Source organism: Sylvia atricapilla, chromosome 2 (assembly GCF_009819655.1).
Source record: "Sylvia atricapilla isolate bSylAtr1 chromosome 2, bSylAtr1.pri, whole genome shotgun sequence".
In the NCBI taxonomy this organism is placed as follows: domain Eukaryota; kingdom Metazoa; phylum Chordata; class Aves; order Passeriformes; family Sylviidae; genus Sylvia; species Sylvia atricapilla.
In genome coordinates this window covers 104,661,303-104,681,031 of record NC_089141.1, presented here as the reverse complement: position 1 = coordinate 104,681,031, position 19,729 = coordinate 104,661,303, and the positions used below count along the sequence as shown (strand labels likewise).

At 38.3% G+C, this 19,729-nt stretch overlaps 1 protein-coding gene across 4 annotated transcripts in view; it reads left to right on the top strand.

Annotated features, from left to right (window-relative positions):
- Positions 1-19,729, top strand: part of TAB3 (TGF-beta activated kinase 1 (MAP3K7) binding protein 3) — a 43,898-nt gene that overhangs the window by 12,192 nt on the left and 11,977 nt on the right. For 2 of the 4 annotated variants that reach the window (XR_010743011.1, XM_066314011.1), the window contains exons 2-3: positions 13,224-13,412; positions 16,316-17,765. Coding sequence is in view for 3 of the 4 variants with exons in the window: in XM_066314011.1 (XP_066170108.1) it covers positions 13,311-13,412; positions 16,316-17,765 (1,552 nt within the window). In the remaining variant the exon portion in view is untranslated. The remainder of the gene's footprint in view (positions 1-13,223; positions 13,413-16,315; positions 17,766-19,729) is intronic. The other 2 variants (XM_066314013.1, XM_066314012.1) reach the window with 2 other exon arrangements.

The following is a 19,729-nucleotide window of genomic DNA, read 5'->3' as shown; positions in this document are numbered from 1 at the left end:
ATTGAAGAGCTGGACATGCTCCGCATTGTTGCTTTCTGCAAACCATATGGACACTCCCACTGCTTGACGGTAAAGAAACTGGGAGATGTGTTAAAGAACTAAATGCCCCATCTCTTCCTCTGCTGCAGTGTCTAAGCAAAGGAAACCACTGTGACATATCAGGTGAAAGAAAGACTTTTGTGTTCTTGTAGTGCATCTGAGACACTCAAATTGGTGGTTGGGTGTCAGTTCCAGTCTTGGGTTCTGATGGAGGTGAAGAGCTCTGAGCCCAGCACAAATAACAGAGCAGGGTCAGTGTACTGTAAAGAATGTTTCAGCAGTTCTTTAGCTGTTGCTTTACTGAGTTACCCACAAAATTGCATAAATCCTAACAGAGATTAGGAGAGAGGTCTGTTAAAACAAAGGAGGACATGGATTTTGAAGGCTGCACCTACCCTGAGCTGCTGGCCAGCATCCCTTTGTTTTTGAGAAGTGAAATAAAACAAACCTCTTTAAGAGTAGAAAGAGTAACTATTTTAGGTTGAAGCTGTCTTTGAGCCCTAGTGGTTTTTTTCTTCTTCTTCTAAAGCAGGATTATGAGGATAGCTTCCTAAAAGGGAAATGAAATCAGTGCAGTTTATCCTACCAACCTTAATGGAGTACAGTAAGGCAGATCAGTGTGGAAATGATTTGGCTTTAGAGAGATGCTGATTGCTTAAAGTGTTTAACTTGCATGTGTAACATACACTTGAAAGGATATTTATCATGTAGAATAAAAATAAGTATTGTAAAAATACCTTGAAATGATACCTTTGAAATTATGAATAGGAACTTTCGGGTGAAATGCTTTGAAAAGTCACTGTTTCCTAAAATACTAGTTATTCCTGAAAATTCCAGAAAGTGTTCCTCATTAATTTTGTCTCATATTCAGATTTATACTTTTTTTTTTTTTTTTTTTGGTATCTCTGCCTGATGAAAGCAACATTTACTTGTAACTTCACTATCAGCCAGCCATTCAGTGTCAGCTCTGGCAAGACTGCCTAGTAGTCAAGGACCTCTTTCCCTGTATTTTGTATACCACAAGGCTGATTTCTGTAAAGCCACAGGGTTGTTCAGCATGTTCTTGCCTATAGTTTGCAGTCACAGGCTCTGGGAAAGAGCATCCAGCCCCATCATCACAAAACTGGTCTTTTTATGCTCAGCTATATGTAAAAAGTTACACATGCTCCAGCCAGGAACTGTGTTAATCTCATCACTTGGATTTGAAATTTTCTGGCTTGGTGTCAGACCAACAAAAATAAACAAATGTTATGACTGATGACCTGAATACTGCCAACCTGCCATTGCAGGCAGTGTCATTGAGTAACTTAAGGTGTCCAGACTGCAAGCACAGATCTGGTTAACCTACCAAAGCCATGACTTACAGCCTTAAAGAGAGCTGATGTGTGGGTTTTAGGAGGAGTTTGTGCTTTCATGTAACTATAGCGAACCTACAAGTGATTATAATTAATCTTCCAATTTAATTTTAGAAAAATAAGAAAACTAGGATAAATGTTAGGAAAAAAAATCAGTTGAAAATTGTGCCCAGAGTATACAGAAGAGCATGAAAGTGTGACAGTATGAAGACTGCTGTGTTATTAGAATGGAATATTTTAGCTATAAGTGTTGTTTTTTCAAGTGTACAGACTTTGGATTGAGTTGGGAACAGAAAAATTTACCAAGTAGCTATTAGATTTTTAATTTGGGAGAAGCAATAAATACAAGAAATAGAAATAATATAAATATATTAACAAACATATACACACACACAAATCTAGTGAAGAAGTGTCACTGCCCATGGCAGTGCATTTGGATTTAGGTAATCTTTAAAATCCCTTCCAGCTCAACCCATTCTGTGACCCTAAGCAGAAATTAATTTATTCATGAAAAGGTTTAGTGTAGATGGCTGCAATTTTCCTGCTGTTATCTATAGTTTCTCAGGTGTTGAGAAAAAAAACACCTGGTTTGGAGCTCTCTCTAGGAAGAGGATACTCTAAAACTCTCATCAAGTGAGATACTGGATAATCTTCAAGGCCTTTGAATCTGTACAAGAATTTTGGCAGGAATGCATCGTTACATTTTAGGACTAACAGTCATATTCACATTCTAGTCTTTCCATTATCTCTTTTGACTTATTCCATTTCTGGCCCAAAATGATGGAACAAGTGAATCTGAAATAATATTGAGACTTCCTTATAAAGATTTGCTGTTCAAGCAATTGCACAGACAGGATAGCTACAGCTTTATCTGAATGTTGATTGTTTAAACATTACTTTACATACCAGTGATGTAAGGTTGCATTCCTTCTTCCTTCAACAGATGTAACAGATGGAAAGCTTATGGAAAGAGGGGAAACTCACAGCTTTCCTTTCACCAGACTTTTTTTTTTTTTTTTTTTTTTTTTTTTTTTTTTTTTTTTTTTTTTTTTTGCATTAGTATTTTTTACTACAGAATGCTAAAGTCAGTGTAGGAAGAAAACATTTCAAAATGTCTGCGTTGTGTAGTATTTAAGGCACATCTCCCCATAAAGTCCATCTGGGGTTAAGATGCGATAAAATAATGTTAATAGACGATGATTGTGGTCTCATGTTGCAGAAACAATCTGATTTTAAAGCATTCTTCCCTCTCTCTCCCCCCAAAAGAAAAAAAAATGTAAAAAGCATGATCTAGGATGTATATGACATCTGTATCTATTCATATATAGTTCATACACATAGATACCTGTTTATATTTATGTTGTTGGCAGATAATTTTTTATTTTAAGATGCCTCCTGCTTTGTCCCAGGATATTTGGCACAGCAATTCCCTGACTATGGAGATGGTCAAGCACTTGCACAGGTGTGATCATGGATAATCTCAATATTATGTCAATATATTATATTGCAGTAAACATAAATAACATTAATATATAGTGGTGTGTAACCTCTTTATGTGACTGTCTTGGAACACTCCCATGAGCAGGTGTTCCTGTTGAGACTTGTCAGAAGATACCACAGAATCAGCAAGGTCAGTGTTAGATTTCCTTATGTTAACAAATTCTTCTGGAATGATGGAAAAGACAGGCATGCTGTGTAACTATTTCAACGTATTTTATAGCAGTTATTCATGGCAAAGAAATTTACACAGTCAGGCCACCAAAGTTTAATTCAAAACTTAAAAAATGGAAGTTGATGCATTCTGCTGTAGTGAGTACGGTTCATCTTTTTCTGTACTGTTCTGTATTGACTCCTGTCTGTTTCTTCTTTTTTTCTCTATCAGCTTTCTCTTTGTTTCTTACTTTTTGTTCCTGTTTATATGTGCTTGTCTACTTCCCTCCTCAGTTTCGTGTGTGAAGAGATGTGATATTCTCTATCAATTTGTGTTTGTTGGGGATCCTGAAAGGTGGTTCTGTCATCCCCTCACTCCACTTCTTTCCAGTCTAGGGTTTTTCTTCTAGTTTCAGATGGCCAAAGTGAGGAGAGGCTGGTGGTCATCATTCCAAAGAGTGTTTAATGTCGTTTGTCCCAGTATCATTTTCTCCTTTCTCATCTTGCCACATTGGGTGTAGAAACGTAGGGAATAAATTGTGCAGGCAGTTTGCAATTGATGTTGCTTTTTGTAGAGTTGTCGCTTATATGGCCTGCTAATAAACTTACACAGGTCACTTAACTTGAAACTAGTGGTAATTACAGTCTCTTCTGTTTCTGCAGGAAAAGGAATACTTCTACTTTATGGTGTAAATATACTTTGTGATTATTTTCTTAATGAAGCAGAAAAATGTGAATGTTTAAGATGAGGTGTGTGACAGAAATTGTCTGCATCCTGTAAAGTGTTTGCATATAGGCAGTTATCAACATATTAGAAAGCTCTGATTCAGTGTATTGAATATAGAGTATTTGCAAGGTTTCTTATAGAAAAACTCATCAGAGACTTAACAGAGAAACTGTACTGGTCTGTTTGTTTTCTACTGTTGTTTGCAACACTACTATGGCGAGCCATCACACAAGTCCTACAGGTATTTCAGGAGCAGGAAACCTGATATTTAGACAGTTGATTTAGAACTTTTGTCCTCTTCTTTCTGCCTTGATAATTGCTTAATTCTAATACTTCAGGTTTTAATTCAAATAGGTGAAATTTTCTTTGATAGCATAAGTGATTAGATTTTATTTTTCAGATTTTATGTTAGTATAACTCATTGTATTGCTGATTCACAGCATGATTGACTAAGTCGAATTAAATTTTGTAGTTATTGCACAGCTACAGTTCTGAGAGGATTTTTTTGTAAAATTATTTCCTGAGCCATCCAGGTTAAAAACTGGTTAAAAATTCAAATACTATAGCCCTGAATGTATGAAGTGCAGTGGTGTGCCTTTTATAGAAGTATCTGTGGGCCCAGAGAAATCAGGGTGATTGTGTTGCTTTTACTCTGCAAATGGAGCCTCTTTCAGATTTATTGATAGCAATTTGTTTGTTTAGAGAAGTAATTTTTAATAGGGAGAAGCCCAAGTAAAAGTGAAAAGGTAAAGAAAAGTGAGGAACACATTTAGGCTAATTTTGTGACCAGTCATTGAAATGTGTAACAGCTGATTTATGAGTATTGTAACACTGAAATTTTACAAGTTCAGTGTGAGTAATCCAGATTTAGTGGGTTGGTGGTTGTGTGGATTTTTTTTTTAAATTATGACTTCTGTCTTGAGACTTTTTACAACTTCTTGCTTTAGTCAATTTTTACTCATGTGAACTACTGCAAAAGTACTTGCAGTGTTTGATTTTGTAGAAGTGTCTTGTGGACAGACTCGTGTTTGACTGTTGTAAATGTATCTTAGGAACAAAGCCTGTTCCAACTGTTTTCCAGGTGAATTCAGTACATAGCAATGAATTTGTTATGTAGCAGTAGGAGTTAATGCTGAGAATCACCTGGTGTAGGAGCTGTCAAACTTCTCAGGCTGGAACAATACTGAATTCCTGTTGTGCTGGTCAGGATTCAGACTGGTGCTGTGCAGATAACTCTCTGTCTGTGGCAATATTTGGAGACATTGCTTCTTTGAGAAGTGTTAATCTCAAACTTCTGAGAAGAAAGCTCACTTTCTCAAACTGATTGTGTATGAAACAATAGCCCAGTACTTTTGCACTTTCTTAGATAACTTTCTCTCTTGTATAAACCTCGGCTTCTAGTAATTGCTAAACTTGGAAATATGAATAGCAGACTGTACTTAAAAACGAAGAAAAAGCTGAATTTTATGATCCATGGATTTACAGTAGACCACCTTCAATGCTTTATAGTATATACTCAGATTCACATTTTCTTATATCCTTTCTGGCTCATTTTGATTCCCAGAATAGGATATCACTACCAAAAACTTCTTGCATCATCATAACTGCTTTTATCTGGGCTAAAACAGAAGTTGATGAATTAGGAAATCCCTGTAGGATTTTTTCCAGCCACAGCCTCATTTCTCTAATGTTCAGTCAGAAATCATAGATCAGATGTCCTCGTAAGAAAGGCAGTTCATTGTTCTCTTAGCTTTGGGTACAATCATGACACTTATGGTAACCTCAGGATTATCTGTGAGCTGTGCAAACTCACTTGTCTTTGCAACTTGTAGTTGTTCCTCATCAGCAGAACCCTTCTGGAAGGTGGTATTTGTTGCATTGTTGCAATCACTCCTGAGCTACCCCCCTGCCTTGGAAACTTTCTCTTTAGTAACTTTCCTCTGTAGTGAGAGCTGCTTCTACTTGCTCAGTGGAGTGAAAGAACCATCAGTTCCTTCCAAGTATTTACTGCTATGTGATCTGGCCTCTCAGTGTACTAGAGACTTAAGAGGAAAGATTAGGAGAGACTTCTTACTTACCAAAGTCTGTCATGACAGGATATGGGGCAATGATTTTAGTAGGTTCAGATTGGACATAAGGAAGAAATTTCTGATGAGGGTGATGAGACACTGGAAGAGTCTGCTCAGACAAGTGATGTCCCATTCATGTCCCAAGTCAGACTGGACAGGGTTTTGAGCAACCTGGTCTAGTGCCCCCCCAGCAGGGGTTTGGAACTGGGGTGACCTTTGATGGTCTCATCTCAACCAGACCATGCTGTGACTTACTTAGTAGAGGAATTACTGGCCAAGAACCTCTTAGCTACTTGCTAAAAGGAGTATCATTGTTCCAGTTAAGTGGTCTTCTCATTATCATCCAGTTTTTACTATTTCCCAGTGCAATGTAGGTATTAAAAGTAAATTCTACTTTGTGGGGATATGAGTTGCATATGGGATAGGGATGAGTTTCACCCATTTTGCTTCCAAAGCAATGGAATAAGTAATGTCTTATATAAATGTTTAGTTTGAAAAGACAGAGTTTAGATCCCTCATTTGCAAGGACATTGAGGTACTGGAGCATGTACAGAGAAGGGCAATGGAGAATGATGAAGGGTCTGGAACACAGTTCTGCTAAGGAGCAGCTGTGGGAGCCAGATTTAGCCTGGAGAGAGAAGGAGGTCTCAGGGGTGACCTTGTTGCTTGCTTCATCTGCCTGTAAGGAGGTTGTAGCCAGGTGGGGGGTCTGTATCTTCTCCCAGAGAAGTAGAGGTAGAGCAAAGGGAACTGACCTCAAGTTGTCCCAGGGGAAGTTCCGGTTTGGACAACAGGAAAAATTTCTTTGCTGAAAGAGTGGTTAAACATGGGAACAGGCTACCCAGGGAAGAGTGGAGTCACCATCCCTGGAAGTGTTCAGAAAATGGGCAGACCTGGTGGTACGGTTTAGTGGGCATAGTGGTATTCAGCTAGAGGTCACACTTGATGATCTTGGAAGTCTTTTCCAACCTTAATGATTCTGTGATATAGATGGAAGAGAGAAAACAGTAAATGAGGAACGCTCAACACTAGTTCATTTCGATGTTGATGGCTCATAAGGATGCAGAGTGTAATTAAAGGGAGGAAAGCAAACCAAATACTAAAGCACACAAAACAGCACTAAGAGGGAATAGTGATTGATCATGATTTTTTAAATTTTTGTAACAGCCTGTGTAATTAACATGCTTGCACACAGGTTACAGATGAAACCTTTTTATGCTTAAGTCGTGTTTCTAGGCAGTGTCACTGTTCTGCCAAAAATGGGTTTCCTCTGTCCAGGTTTCTGTTACCTCAGAGTTATATATTGCTTTTGTATCAAAAAGACACACCACACTGTATTGCAATATTAGTCGTTTAGAGTCTGTGGAAAGAGTTTCAAACATGGATAAAACTGATCACTACTTAAGTTCAAGGTACTGGGGAAAAAAACTCCAAACAAGTGAATGAATGATTTTGTTACTCTCTACTCCTTTTTCATCCATCTGAGATGATTGTATTCTAATTGACACTAATCATGCTGACTTTAATGATTTACGTTCCATTTCAGTACTCTGAGCTGTTCTAGGCCATCACATGACACATCTGGCTAAGTGTTACATGGATAAATGGACAGGGATGTGGGATTGTCAGGAGAGCTTGTGTAATTTTACCATAAGAGATCAATTGGTCAACAGTGATAGCTTGTCAGCTTTATTTTTAGTTTCATTCTGCTGTATACTTCTTTTTGTCCTTCACATCGCCTTCCAACCATCCGGGGGTTTATGAATCTGTTGATCTTTTACACAAGTGAATGACTGTTCATCAGAAGACAGCTTGTTAAACCAGGAAGCTGTGGTTTTACTGACATAGCCAGTCATTCAGAGCAGTGGCAGCAGCATGCTGAGCTCAGCTTTAAATGTTGACTGCTTTAATTTTGCTTTGTTGAACTTTATAAGTCTGTCTGAGCTGACAAAATGTCTTTAAGTTCTGTTGTGTCTTTCCTACTGTATGATGCAATACAGTCCCAAAACTGTGGGATGTATCACCTTATAAATAAAGAAAAGTTCTGTTAAGAAATAGGCATTCTGATTTCTGAGTTGGGGAAGTTGTACCTAGCTGTATATAATCCTAAAATTACTTTAGCTGGACAGTTGCAGAAGAGTAATCCTTGGATTTTCTCGTGTATCGTGTTTATACAGAGTGAGTGTGTGACTGAAGATGGTCGTGAGGAAAAATTGCTCTTGGCACTGTTACAACACTTCAGTTTCTTGTATTTCTGAGATTTTAAGGTCTTCCAGCTAGCCTTTGTGAAAGTGCCACATTACCATAAAATCACTTGACTGCCTTTGCTGCAAAAGCAGTCCAGTGTTTTATCTGGATTGATGCAGTTGATATCTGCGAGATGAGTTAATTGTTCTTGCTTATTTGAATGGTTAAATAAATACAAACTTAGCATACAAATCTGTTGTCTTTCTTTTCAGTATTGGAATTAATAGATTGTGATGATTTTTAATTACAGCCAGTGTAATTTTCTACTGCAGGCAGGCACGTTTGAATTTAAGGTAGCAGTGGTTCTAGAGCCTGCTCAAGGATTAGAGGTGGGATTACACAGTTGCATCTGCAGCCAGATCATATGCTGGGCATGTTTACAAGGCTATAATTGATGCCTGTTAAATAATAGGTATGTGTGGGATGGGATATTACAAACCACGTTTTTGCATAGTCAATCCTTTTGTGAAGCAACTCAGTTTGAATTTTTATCTTCACATGTCATTGTTGTATACAAGCTGATTTACAGAAATGTTGCTCTTCAACAGCTTTTCTGCTGTGTGTTTGCAGTCACTGTAGGAAGTACCACAATAATTATACACCATAACATCTACCTGAGTACTGAAATACAAAAGTGGAATTGGGATGTGATGATGCAGTAATGGCTGAAATCATACTTATTTGTTAAAAAGACAGTAGTAGCTAAAACCCCAAAGATACTAATACTCAGTCTAATAAAGTGCTTTCTAAATATGTTGTCTGAGCTAGTGAGTCTCTTGTCTTCTCATGTGTTAAGTGTTGGCAAGGAGTATATGGACAGTATCTTGGCCTTTGGAAACATTTAACCAATGCGTCAACGGAGATGTAGGGAGTGTAATCATTCCAGTGATAAGGAGCTGCTGCCGGTAATCGCTTGGTGTGTCGTAGTTTTCAGAAGGAGTTTTTGTAGATAGTGTTAGTATTCCTTGGACTGTGAGCAGGCGATGGGGAGTTTGAAGTGCGGTTTTGGTTCTGACCTGGTATCTGGTGGTAGCTTTGGGGCTCAGCTGACAGGCAGCTTTCTGGCAGTGCCACAGCATGGCCTTTGTCTAACTCCAATATTGACACCACTTAGTAAAATCCCTGTCATGTTGATACAAGAACAACTTTTGCTTTTGTTACAAATCTGCTTCAGGTGAAAGTGTCTTTTTATGACTTTAATAGATCAAATGGCTGAGGTGTGCTGAAAAGAGGGAGGTGGTATGGTGTTCTTGGTCGTGTATTCCTTTCCCCTCTTTACCTTTCATCTTCCTTTATGCAGTGGTGTGATGTTCAGTGGGTATGCATTGCGCAGAGAATGCACGTTAAACTAGTAAAAAGTATTTGGTTTGGCTTTTAAATTGTTTTAACAGGTCGAGTTAGTACAGTTGACTGAGGGTGGGAATTAAGGTGGAGAAAGCTGTTCAGTTTTACATGAATTTTAACTGCTGAGGAGGCCACAAGGGTGGTGAAGGGTCTGGAGGAGCAGCTGAGGGTGCTGGGCTTGCTTAGCCTGGAGCAGACTGAAGGGAGACCTCACTGCAGTCACAACTTCCATATGAGGGGAAGAGCAGGGGCAGGCACTGCTCTCTGTGACCAGACAGGACCCAAGGGAATGGCCTGAAGGTGTGTCAGGGGAGGTTTAGGTTGGGTATCAGGAAAAGGTTCTTCACTGTGAGAGTGGCTGGGCACTCTGGAGCAGGCTCCCCAGAGAAGTGGTCTCAGAACCAAGCCTGATAAGTGCAGGAAGTGTTTGGCCAGCCCTCTTAGGCATGGTGTGATTCTTGGGGCTGTCCTATGCAGGCAAGGAGCTGGACTTTGATAATCCGTGTGGGTTGCTTCTGACTCCAGTATATTTATGATTCTGTAAGCTGATATTTTATTTTTATGTTCTGCCTCTTGATTATTTCCTCTTTCATTTCAATGCCCATCTGCTGTTATAAAACTCTGTAACAATTAAATTTAAATTATTAAGGCCTGAGAAACTGTCTTTCAGGTGGCCTGTTTTCTGGAAATTCACTCAGGAATTACTTAGTTGTTCCATACATAGTAATTGTATAAGTGCACATCGATATGTAATTTATACATTTTCGGATAGTATTTATTGACATAATTTCAGCTGGATCTTATTCCTGATAATTTAGATATCTTCATTTTAATTGATTTAGTGTTTCTAAAATGATGGTAGCGGAATAGATTTCCTTTTTTACGTGTTTGAACAGACTTTGGGGAGGATCAAGACTGTAGCAGTTCTGCTTTTTTAATTTATTCTTTCAGAAAAGAGGCATCAGTTGATTGATGGAACTGTTGATTGTTTTCTTAACTTGTAATATACACAAATGTTTAAGGAAAAGATCAAATGTTGATATATTGTTTTCATGTATATATAATTTGGGCATGTAACAGGTGTGAGAAAACAAATTATTGTATTTCTTCAGGACTTGAGTCATGGTTTGCATAATCCCTGAGATTTAGAGTGGCTCTCAGGCCTGCTCTGTGTGTTAACACAGCAGGACCAATTCTGTGACAGCATGCTGGGGTTTTGCCATTAGAACTGCCACTGTTAATTTATTCCAACTTCATGAGATACTTTTCATCTAGAGTTTGGGTGCCCTCAACTCCTTCCTGCTTGCTACAGATGAAGCATCTTGTTTTCATTTTGATTTTGGGTTGGTGTTTGGTGCATTGAACTTCCAGTAATTACAAGGCTAGTCATGTAAGGCACCTCAGTGTGTCTCAGCCTGTGAATGCTGTGGAAGAAAGTCTTTGAAGGATTGCTTTCCTAGCCTGTTGTGGCTCAGCAGGAGTCCTTGTCGGAAGCATCTCAGCTGTGTAGCCTTTGCTGTAAGCCCTTGGCTCTCTGAATAATTTGCTTCTCTGTCTGCTGTGTGCTGTGGAGCAACATGGGAAGTGGGTATTGTATTCCAGCCAGTTCATGCCTGCTTAGAGTGGAAAATGTGCAATCAGTTGTAGTCAGGTCAAGTAGAATAAGCTGAACCAAATGCTGGACAATAGGTAGGACAAAAGGCTGGGCTTGTACATAATGACAGTAGTAAATTTAATGGTATTGGCTGGGGGGAAAAAACCAAGAAATTTCCACAGTAGCTTAGCTCTATAATCCAAGGACTTCAGAATGATTGTGTTTGTTCATGCTTCCCAATAATTATTTTGGGTTTCTGATAGACTTTGTAAGGTTATTTGTGTAGTTTTAAAGGTTGGAAGCTTCAACTCCTCAAAATAAAAATGGAAGTTGGTTTCCCATTATGTTTAGAAGTCTGTTAAAATTCACAGTTGACCAGTAACTGCCAGTTACTTTGTTATACTTCTGCTCACCACACATATTTAGAAATGTTAGAAAACAAAAAATTGACCTCTTATTTTAAAACTGTGGTAGAAAAATATGGAATATATTGATGATGGATCTTCAATCTGCATGTTAGATTTACACAGTCACCCATGTTACATTTAAACTTTTGTTTGAAGAGGGAAGTGATGCAAAGGCTCTTACCCATGCAGTTGAAAGTCTTATTAACTTCTGTTTCAAATGCCATCATTTGTTATTCCACAGAGCTTTTAACTGCAATTTATTCTGGTAGGGTACTCTTTCACTACTGCATTTCAGCCTTTGCCTCCAGGGATAAGGAGAATTGTGTAGAAACACAGAGAGCTTGATTGGTGTCAGGTTTTCTTTGAATATTCTTGTGATGCTCTGCCTTTCAGAGTATGATGTTTGTTCATCATTTAAAAAAATTAGTTTATAAAAGATCCCCTATCGTGAGTGTGGGAATGGGAATTTTCTGGTTAAAGTGGAAGAAGTTCTATTTCCTTTTAAAAAATGTACTGCAGTGGACAGAAATTAATTATGACATACAGTATAAGTTTATTGCAGTATTTCTTAAGTCGCAGCAAGATAATTCACATATCTCACTGTTCTTTAGACTTGTCTCATATATCTTGAAAGAGTGTGATGTGGCAGGTGTCACCCTGAGTACTGGAATATATGAGATGACACAGAGAGGATCTTTTCTGTTGAACTAACAAATGAAAAGCTGACTGGAAATACCTGTGCCGTGTGCCACCCACAGTTGTACTGAGGTCAAGATAAGCATGATTTAAACTTGGGACTTTGGGTAGCTAATATATTATTAAACACCAGCTCTGCTGGTATCTGATTTTCATTTCCTTTTTGAACACAGCAGTATATTCTCTGCAGTTCAGAATTCCACTGAGCAAGATGGTTGGAAAAGCTTTTGAAGCTTAGCAGTGATAGATGTGTGGCAGGGGCTGTGTCATACATCACCTCATGCAAAGTTTTTGTGAATCTTTACTTAGACATCAACTGCCTTTTGGTTACTGCTGTGATCATGAGCCACAAGCTCAAAAAGTATTTGTTGACTCAGACTGTATTTGCCTTCCAGTACTCCCTGGGTTTTGAAGTTCAGATAGAATCTTTGTTGCTGAATACAAGAATTTTGAAATGGAAAGAGGTTTAGGGTTTGCGTTTTGTCACTCATCATGTTAGTATGAATGTAACAGATACATTACAAAAATCTTACCTAGATGATTATCTAATCCTGGAAAGAGCTCTTTAAATTCTGTTTAATTCTTGTTCAGTTTCACAAAAATTGCTTCTGACCTCTTGGATTTGTAGTGATACAAAGACAAAAAGAGTTTGAACCCTATTAATAGAGGAGTATTTTTTTGATAATTATTCTATTTAGTTTTCCGGCCTATTATTTCTAGTATATTGTAAATAAGACATCTGTACTTGGTGATAACTTCAGACTTTTCTGCAGACTGTTCAGAATTTCACAGGGAGTAAATATATAACAGTTCTGTTTTATGCAGGTCACACTAATTAAAGTTACACATGGTGCCACAGTGGGGCTTAGTAAAGACCTGAACTAGTGCAGTCCAGTGCAATGCCATATATATAGACATACCTGTGGTATGTTAAGTGGTTTAGTATTACCATTTGAGACATGGTTATTCCCACTCTTACATTTAAGCTATTGCCTCTCTTGGTAGTTAAAATGCATTATGGTCGTTTTTCTACACAAGCAGTTTGGGAAGGATAAAAAGTTGTGATGGCTTAAAAGATTGTTTTCTTTCTTTCAGAAAATGCCGGAAGCCTCAGAAGACCACAACCATTGGAAGGCCTGTTGACTTCCGTTCTCTGGTAATCTGGAACATCATCCATCTGGCATGGCGCAGGGCAGCCAGCAGCTTGACGTGCAGGTACTCCATGATCTCCGGCAGCGTTTCCCTGAGATACCTGAAGGGGTGGTATCTCAGTGCATGCTTCAGGTATGGTGAGGAGTCTGTGTATTTTATTTTGGCATGAACTATGAGTTTAGTATGAAAACCCTTTTTAGAGGTACATGTGGAGCGTGGAGTTTTATTCTCCTGGTTTTATTTTAAAAGCTTGGAAGATTCCACTACTTGCATTTTTGTGTTGTCTTTTAGGTACAAAGATTTTGTCACTCTTCACTTAGGTTTGTGGGGGTTATTTTGCACTGATGTTTTTTCATTGTCTATGTGACCTGTGACTGTATGCATTGGGTAATAAAGAAAGTGGTTAATGGGATGTTAATTGATGATGGCTACATAAATAACATGCATATACTGGAGGAGGTTTTAGTAAACAGTCACGCATCCTTCCAAGATAAGGAGCTGAACTTAACTAGCAATCTGAGTTTTCCCTCTTCATGGTATCTTTTTCCCATGGCTCTCCAGAGGTTAAGTCATACTTCTCTCTTTCTAGGTCAGGTGGTGATTCTTTTCCCTGCACTCCTTTTCCATTTCATCCCTCTGCCTTCATCTAAAATTGGAAATTGGAAGTGATAATAAGTTACCACATGTAATAGGTAGTGGCCATCTGGGAATGCTTCAGTTAATGGGGAGATTCAGGGACGGAATAGGAACACGCAAAATCTGGTTTGGCCTTGTGTGGCCGTGGCTGAGGTTGGAAAGCTGTACTTGCATCCTGCCTGTCCCTGGCAGATGAGTAGGTTTACTTAGAATAGGGGTTGTCATTTTTGCATTTTGTCTTTAAATCATATAAGTAAAAATTAATTGCTTTCAGGCAAATCTAAAGCAGAGGAAGTCCTTCAATTTAAAGCTTTACTTTTCGTGACAGTCACATCTTCTGTACTGTTAAGTACATGATCCTTTGATGGACTGTTTTTGTCACTGACATTTTAAAACTGATAAAATTAAAGAACCCCTAATGCTGCAGAAGCATATGGTGTGCTGTATCTATAATATGGCATTCTGGATAGCTAGTTAACTTTGCACAGCAAATACTTGTTATGGTTTTAAGTATAGATTTTGTTTCCAAACCCACTTTATGTTTAAAGATGTGTGAGCTGGTTTCCAATAACCATTTGCAATAAATGCTCTAGATTTAATTCAGTTCGGAGTTCTAGACCTGTCAAAAATTAAAGGTCCTTTGAAATGACAAATATATTCCATACCCTGATAAAATCAGATCAGAGTCTGTCCTATATACCTTCTCTTTACCTGCACACTGGCCAAGTGACCTAAGAAAGCTGAAGGCTGTCTTCATGAAGTTCTGTTTTAGATGGCAAGTGGCTGATGGTAGTGGTTCACTTTTTTGACACTGCTGTCTTGGCATTGTGGTGCTGGTTGTTATTACAGGGTCTGGCTCCCACATATCCTGGTCTTAAATTTTTAGCAATACATCTGGATTTTCCCACTGACCACTGATGTCTAGAACAAGAACTCAGCAGGAACGGAGGTTGTCAGGGAGAGGTATCCGTAGAGTGAGAGCTGTTCCTATTTAAGTGCTGGACTCTTCTGTCGTGTTTAGTAGTAACTCTTCATGTGAGAACATACAGAATATGTGAGTTCATCTGATAGTGAAATTATATGAAATTTTGGCAAAATCATCTTCACTCTGGTATTAAGACTGACTAGGTATGAGAAAAGAAACGTAACATGACTTTCTAGCCAGTGGTTGTCGAAAATTGTATTGCAAGGCAATATGTGTATATATGTAATATATGCATACAAATTTATATAGTGATCATGTTTAAAATAGAAGTGCACCCATTATTAATGTATATTCCTTACAATGATAATTTCAGCACACTGAGGAAGGCAGGGGTGTATGTGCATACATAAATATGAACTCACTTGCCATGGAAGGAGATGCTCTCTGTCGCAGAAGGTGCCAGCCTTGGGTCATGTTTAACAAAGTTAGGGTGCTAAGGGCCAGATTTAGTTCAACTTAAAGTGAAATTTGTTTTCTTTAGCTACTATTTAAATTAAAATCTGAACCATGTTACATGATAAAGTGAGGAGAAAAAGAAGTCCACCATCTGGAATGCTTTCTAGTGATTTTACTCATTTGGAAAAGCTATCATTTGTGTTGTTCTTTTAACTGACTACAATAAGTTAAAATGAGTGGAGAGGGCAAGAAGGAAAAGGAATTCCCCCTTGTATTTCTTACTTGATACATAATGTATTTTCTTTATAGTTTCAACTGCCAGCACCACAGAACAAATCAAACATTTAAAAGGGTTATTTGTTTTCTCACTGATGTGTGAATAAACCTTTTTTAGCCTTGAAATTCTTAAAGGCAGTTTAAATTTGGTTGGAATTGTAATGTCTTTTATGGAATTCCCCATATTTCAAGCAATACTTTGACTTCACTGTTATTAAATACTGTTCTGCCAATAAAAGCTGGTTTAATATATTGTGGTTTTAAACTTCTGGGTGAAGAGAAATAGTCAGGTAAACAGTAAACTGAAAGTGAAAACAGTAAACACTCAGATAAACATTGAAAGGTTACCTGCATTTTTGTTTTGCTTTTCTAGAGTTTGCAGTTTTGTTCTAGTTTAATTCGATTTCTGTTGTTACTAGAAATAGTTAATTGTACAGACTTGTTCCTTGAAGAACATGCAGAGAGTTGTAACCATTACTTTCCTAAAACTGGACTTTTTTTTTTTATATGTCATAGTGTACCTAGTGTTACCAGAGCATTTTGCCAGATGCAATGTGAGCTATGTATTACTTGCATATCATGTAGCAAGTATGACCTTTATTTCACAATACCTGTGTATGAAACATCACCCCTAGTTGTGTCCAGGCTAGGCCTGGTTGTGGCCTCAGCTGGATGTTGAACACTGAGTGGTGGCTCTTTCCTGTGCTCTGTGACAGTAACAGGTGTCTGTTCTTGCTCCTAGAACAACAACAACCTCGATGCCTGTTGTCGAGCCCTTGCACAGGAGAGCAGCAAGTATCTGTATATGGAGTACCACAGCCCTGATGACACCAGAATGAATAGAAACAGCCTTTTGCACATTAATCTGGGTATTCATCCTCATACCAGCTATCATGCGGGGGATGGAGCTCAACTTAATGGTGGTCGTACACTGGTACACAGCTCAAGCGATGGACACATTGACCCGCAGCGCACGGCAGGTAAACAGCTGATTTGCTTAGTTCAAGAACCACATTCTGCTCCCGCCGTTGTGGCAGCTTCTCCTAGTTACAATCCATTTTTCATGAATGACCAGAATAGAAATGCAGCTACTCCTCCTCCACAGCCACCTCCACAGCCATCTTCCATACAACCAGGAATGAACACGTCTGCTATGCAAGGCCCTCCCACGTATATGCACATACCTCGGTACAGTACAAATCCCATTACTGTTACAGTATCACAAAACCTCCCCTCTGGACAGAGCGTACCCAGAGCTCTACAAATTCTTCCACAGATTCCAAGCAATCTTTATGGGACTCCTGGCTCTATTTATATTAGACAAACATCTCAAAGTTCTTCAGGACGACAGACTCCTCAGAATACGCAGTGGCATTCATCGCCACAGGGCCCAGTTCCACATTATACTCCTCGTCCTCTACCTGTATATCCACATCAACAGAACTACCAACCTTCTCAGTATTCTCCAAAACAACCCCAGATCCCTCAGTCGGCTTTTCGATCACCACCGGCATCCCAGTGTCCCTCTCCCTTTGGCTCTCCTCAACATCAAGTTCAGCCTCCACAGCTGAGTCACCAGAGTTCACATGTTTTCATGCCTCCTAGTCCTTCCACTGTCCCACCCCATGCGTATCAGCAAGCATCCCAGACGTTTCAAAAGCAAGGTGGTCACTCTGTATCTTACCTTCCTCCTTTTGCTGGACCTAGTTTATCCAAAGGTTCCATGAATAAAATAGAAATTACAGTTGAGCCACCGCAAAGACCTGGGACTGCAATGAACAGAAGCCCTTCACCAATAAGTAGTCAACCATCTCAACGAAACCAGCACCCGCTGTACACAGCCACTACTCCTCCTTCAAGCTCTCCATCCAGAGGTATGTCGGGACAACCCAAACCTCCATTTAGTGTTAATCCAGTATATATTACCTACACTCAACCAGCTGGACCTGCAGGTGCACCAACACAGTCTCCTCGGGTAATGGTATCTCAGCCAAACCCAACCATTTTTAAAATCACAGTAGGTCGAGCACCGACTGAGAATCTTTTAAATTTAGTGGACCAAGAAGAGCGTTCTGCAGCACCAGAACCTATTCAGCCTATTTCTGTAATCCCAGGATCTGGAGGAGAAAAAGGAAGCCATAAGTATCAGAGAAGTTCTAGTTCTGGATCAGACGACTATGCTTACACTCAAGGTAAATGTTTCACCTTGCCAGTTGTGGTGGTGTGAAATGCATTTTCAGTTTGATTTTGCTACTTAGTAAGAATTTTTGAACCTATACAGAGATATATAGAAAGTATGTCAAAACTGACCGTTTTTTCTGATTTTTTTTTTCTTTTAAATACTACCAAATGTCGGTCTAATACCTAAAGAATTTGTAGAATTTCAAAGATCTTAATGTTGCTGTGCTTTTGATGTTAGGGGGCTTTCTTAAAACACTGCCATTATCAATGATAAGTAGTTTGTTCATATACCGTGTGTCAGTTTTGTCAATTCTGCATTGAGGAACTGGGTCATAAATATAAATGCGAATTTTTATAATATTTTGTATTTGTTCCGTATTCAAGTGTTTTAGAATACCTGAAGAACTGGCTTCTGCATTTGAATTAGATTGAAGAATGTTAAGTGAAAAAGAAGAGAGACAGAGATAAGAATGCAGCTAAAAAAACTTTGTCAATACAAATATTTTTTAAAGGTAATAAAATAATTATTTTGAAGAACTTAAATCAAAAGTTCACTTCTTCCATTTAAGAGTTTTCAAAGAGGAAGAAGAGATTGGTGGACAAATTTTAGGGTGTGTATTCTGCTGCATAGGGATAAAACATAGTTTTAATGCCATATATAAATTAAGAATTTGGTTATTCAGTAAAGGAAAAAAAATGTAACATTAAACCCTAAGCTGAAAACTACTTTTCTTGGAGTCATCTGCTGTATAGATTTTCAGTATTTTAAATTGAGCGAGTGAATCAATCTGCAAGCATTCAAACCAGTCATTTGAGTAATGATGGGATGATAACCTGTAACAGGTACTTTCTGGATTTGTGTTTGGAAAGAAGAATCAATTCTTCTGTTGTTCCTTTTAGCCTTTTTTTACTTCAGATAGCTGAAGTGACAGCTTATAGTGCTGATCTGTAGTTCTTGATTTCTTACTTCACTTACTGCCTTTTGAGCTCTTCTAACTCATCAACAAAGCTGTTTTGTATCTTGTAGACCCAATTAGAAATTCTGTAAAGCCAATTCTTTAGTAAAAATGAATGCCAGTAGGTCTTGTGCTTTATTTGTTTTGGTTATTATTACAGCTTCAGTAAAGGTTGTCATTTATGTGAGAAAAATACAAGTAGCTCCACATAGCTTGTGAAAAACATGTTCCGAAGTGTAAAACCCGATTTTGCCTTTGTGCCTTCCTCTAGATTTGTGTCTCTGAAAAGCAAACCAAATAAAATTAATTATTTTATGCTTTTTGGGATGTTTGCATTTGTGGCAATATCTGCCAGAGCTTTTTTTTATTGCTGTACTCTGAACTCTTGATAAAAAGAACTGTAGAAGAATAAACATTTTATTCTTTACTACCACAAAGGAGTCATAAAAAAAGAGTATATTTAACAGCTCAATTTAGGGAACAAGTTTATTTAATTTGCACTGGAATGTGAGCCATTGTAAAATGTGTTACCAGAAATTCATTCTGGTGTCCGTACTTTGACTGCTTCTTTGTAATATGAGTCATATTTGATGAGTTGTACTAGAGTATAATGTGAAGCTCTGAAAGGTAGTCACACCATGTTAAGTTGAAGGAATCACACAGAGCCAGGGTTTGGTAACAACAGTGGAAAATCATTCAGTCTGATATCTGTACTTTTTTTTTCTTAATTTTGCTTGCATCACTTATGCTGCTTGAAAAAGTAGAGAACAGTTCTCTTCAATAATTCTGGTGCCTGTAGTGCAAAAACACCTGATGTTATTCTTGGCTAGGCTTTTTGGTGTTTATTCTTTGGCCATGAACTGGTGAATCCATACAAAATCCAAATTACAGTGCTACGTTTTTGTGCAGAATGCTGATATCAGCTTCTAACAGGTTGGGCAGTTCATCTGCTTTTGCAATAAGTTGTAATGTTGTTACTTATTTCTCTAATTTTTTTTTAGCTTATATGTTAATATTCT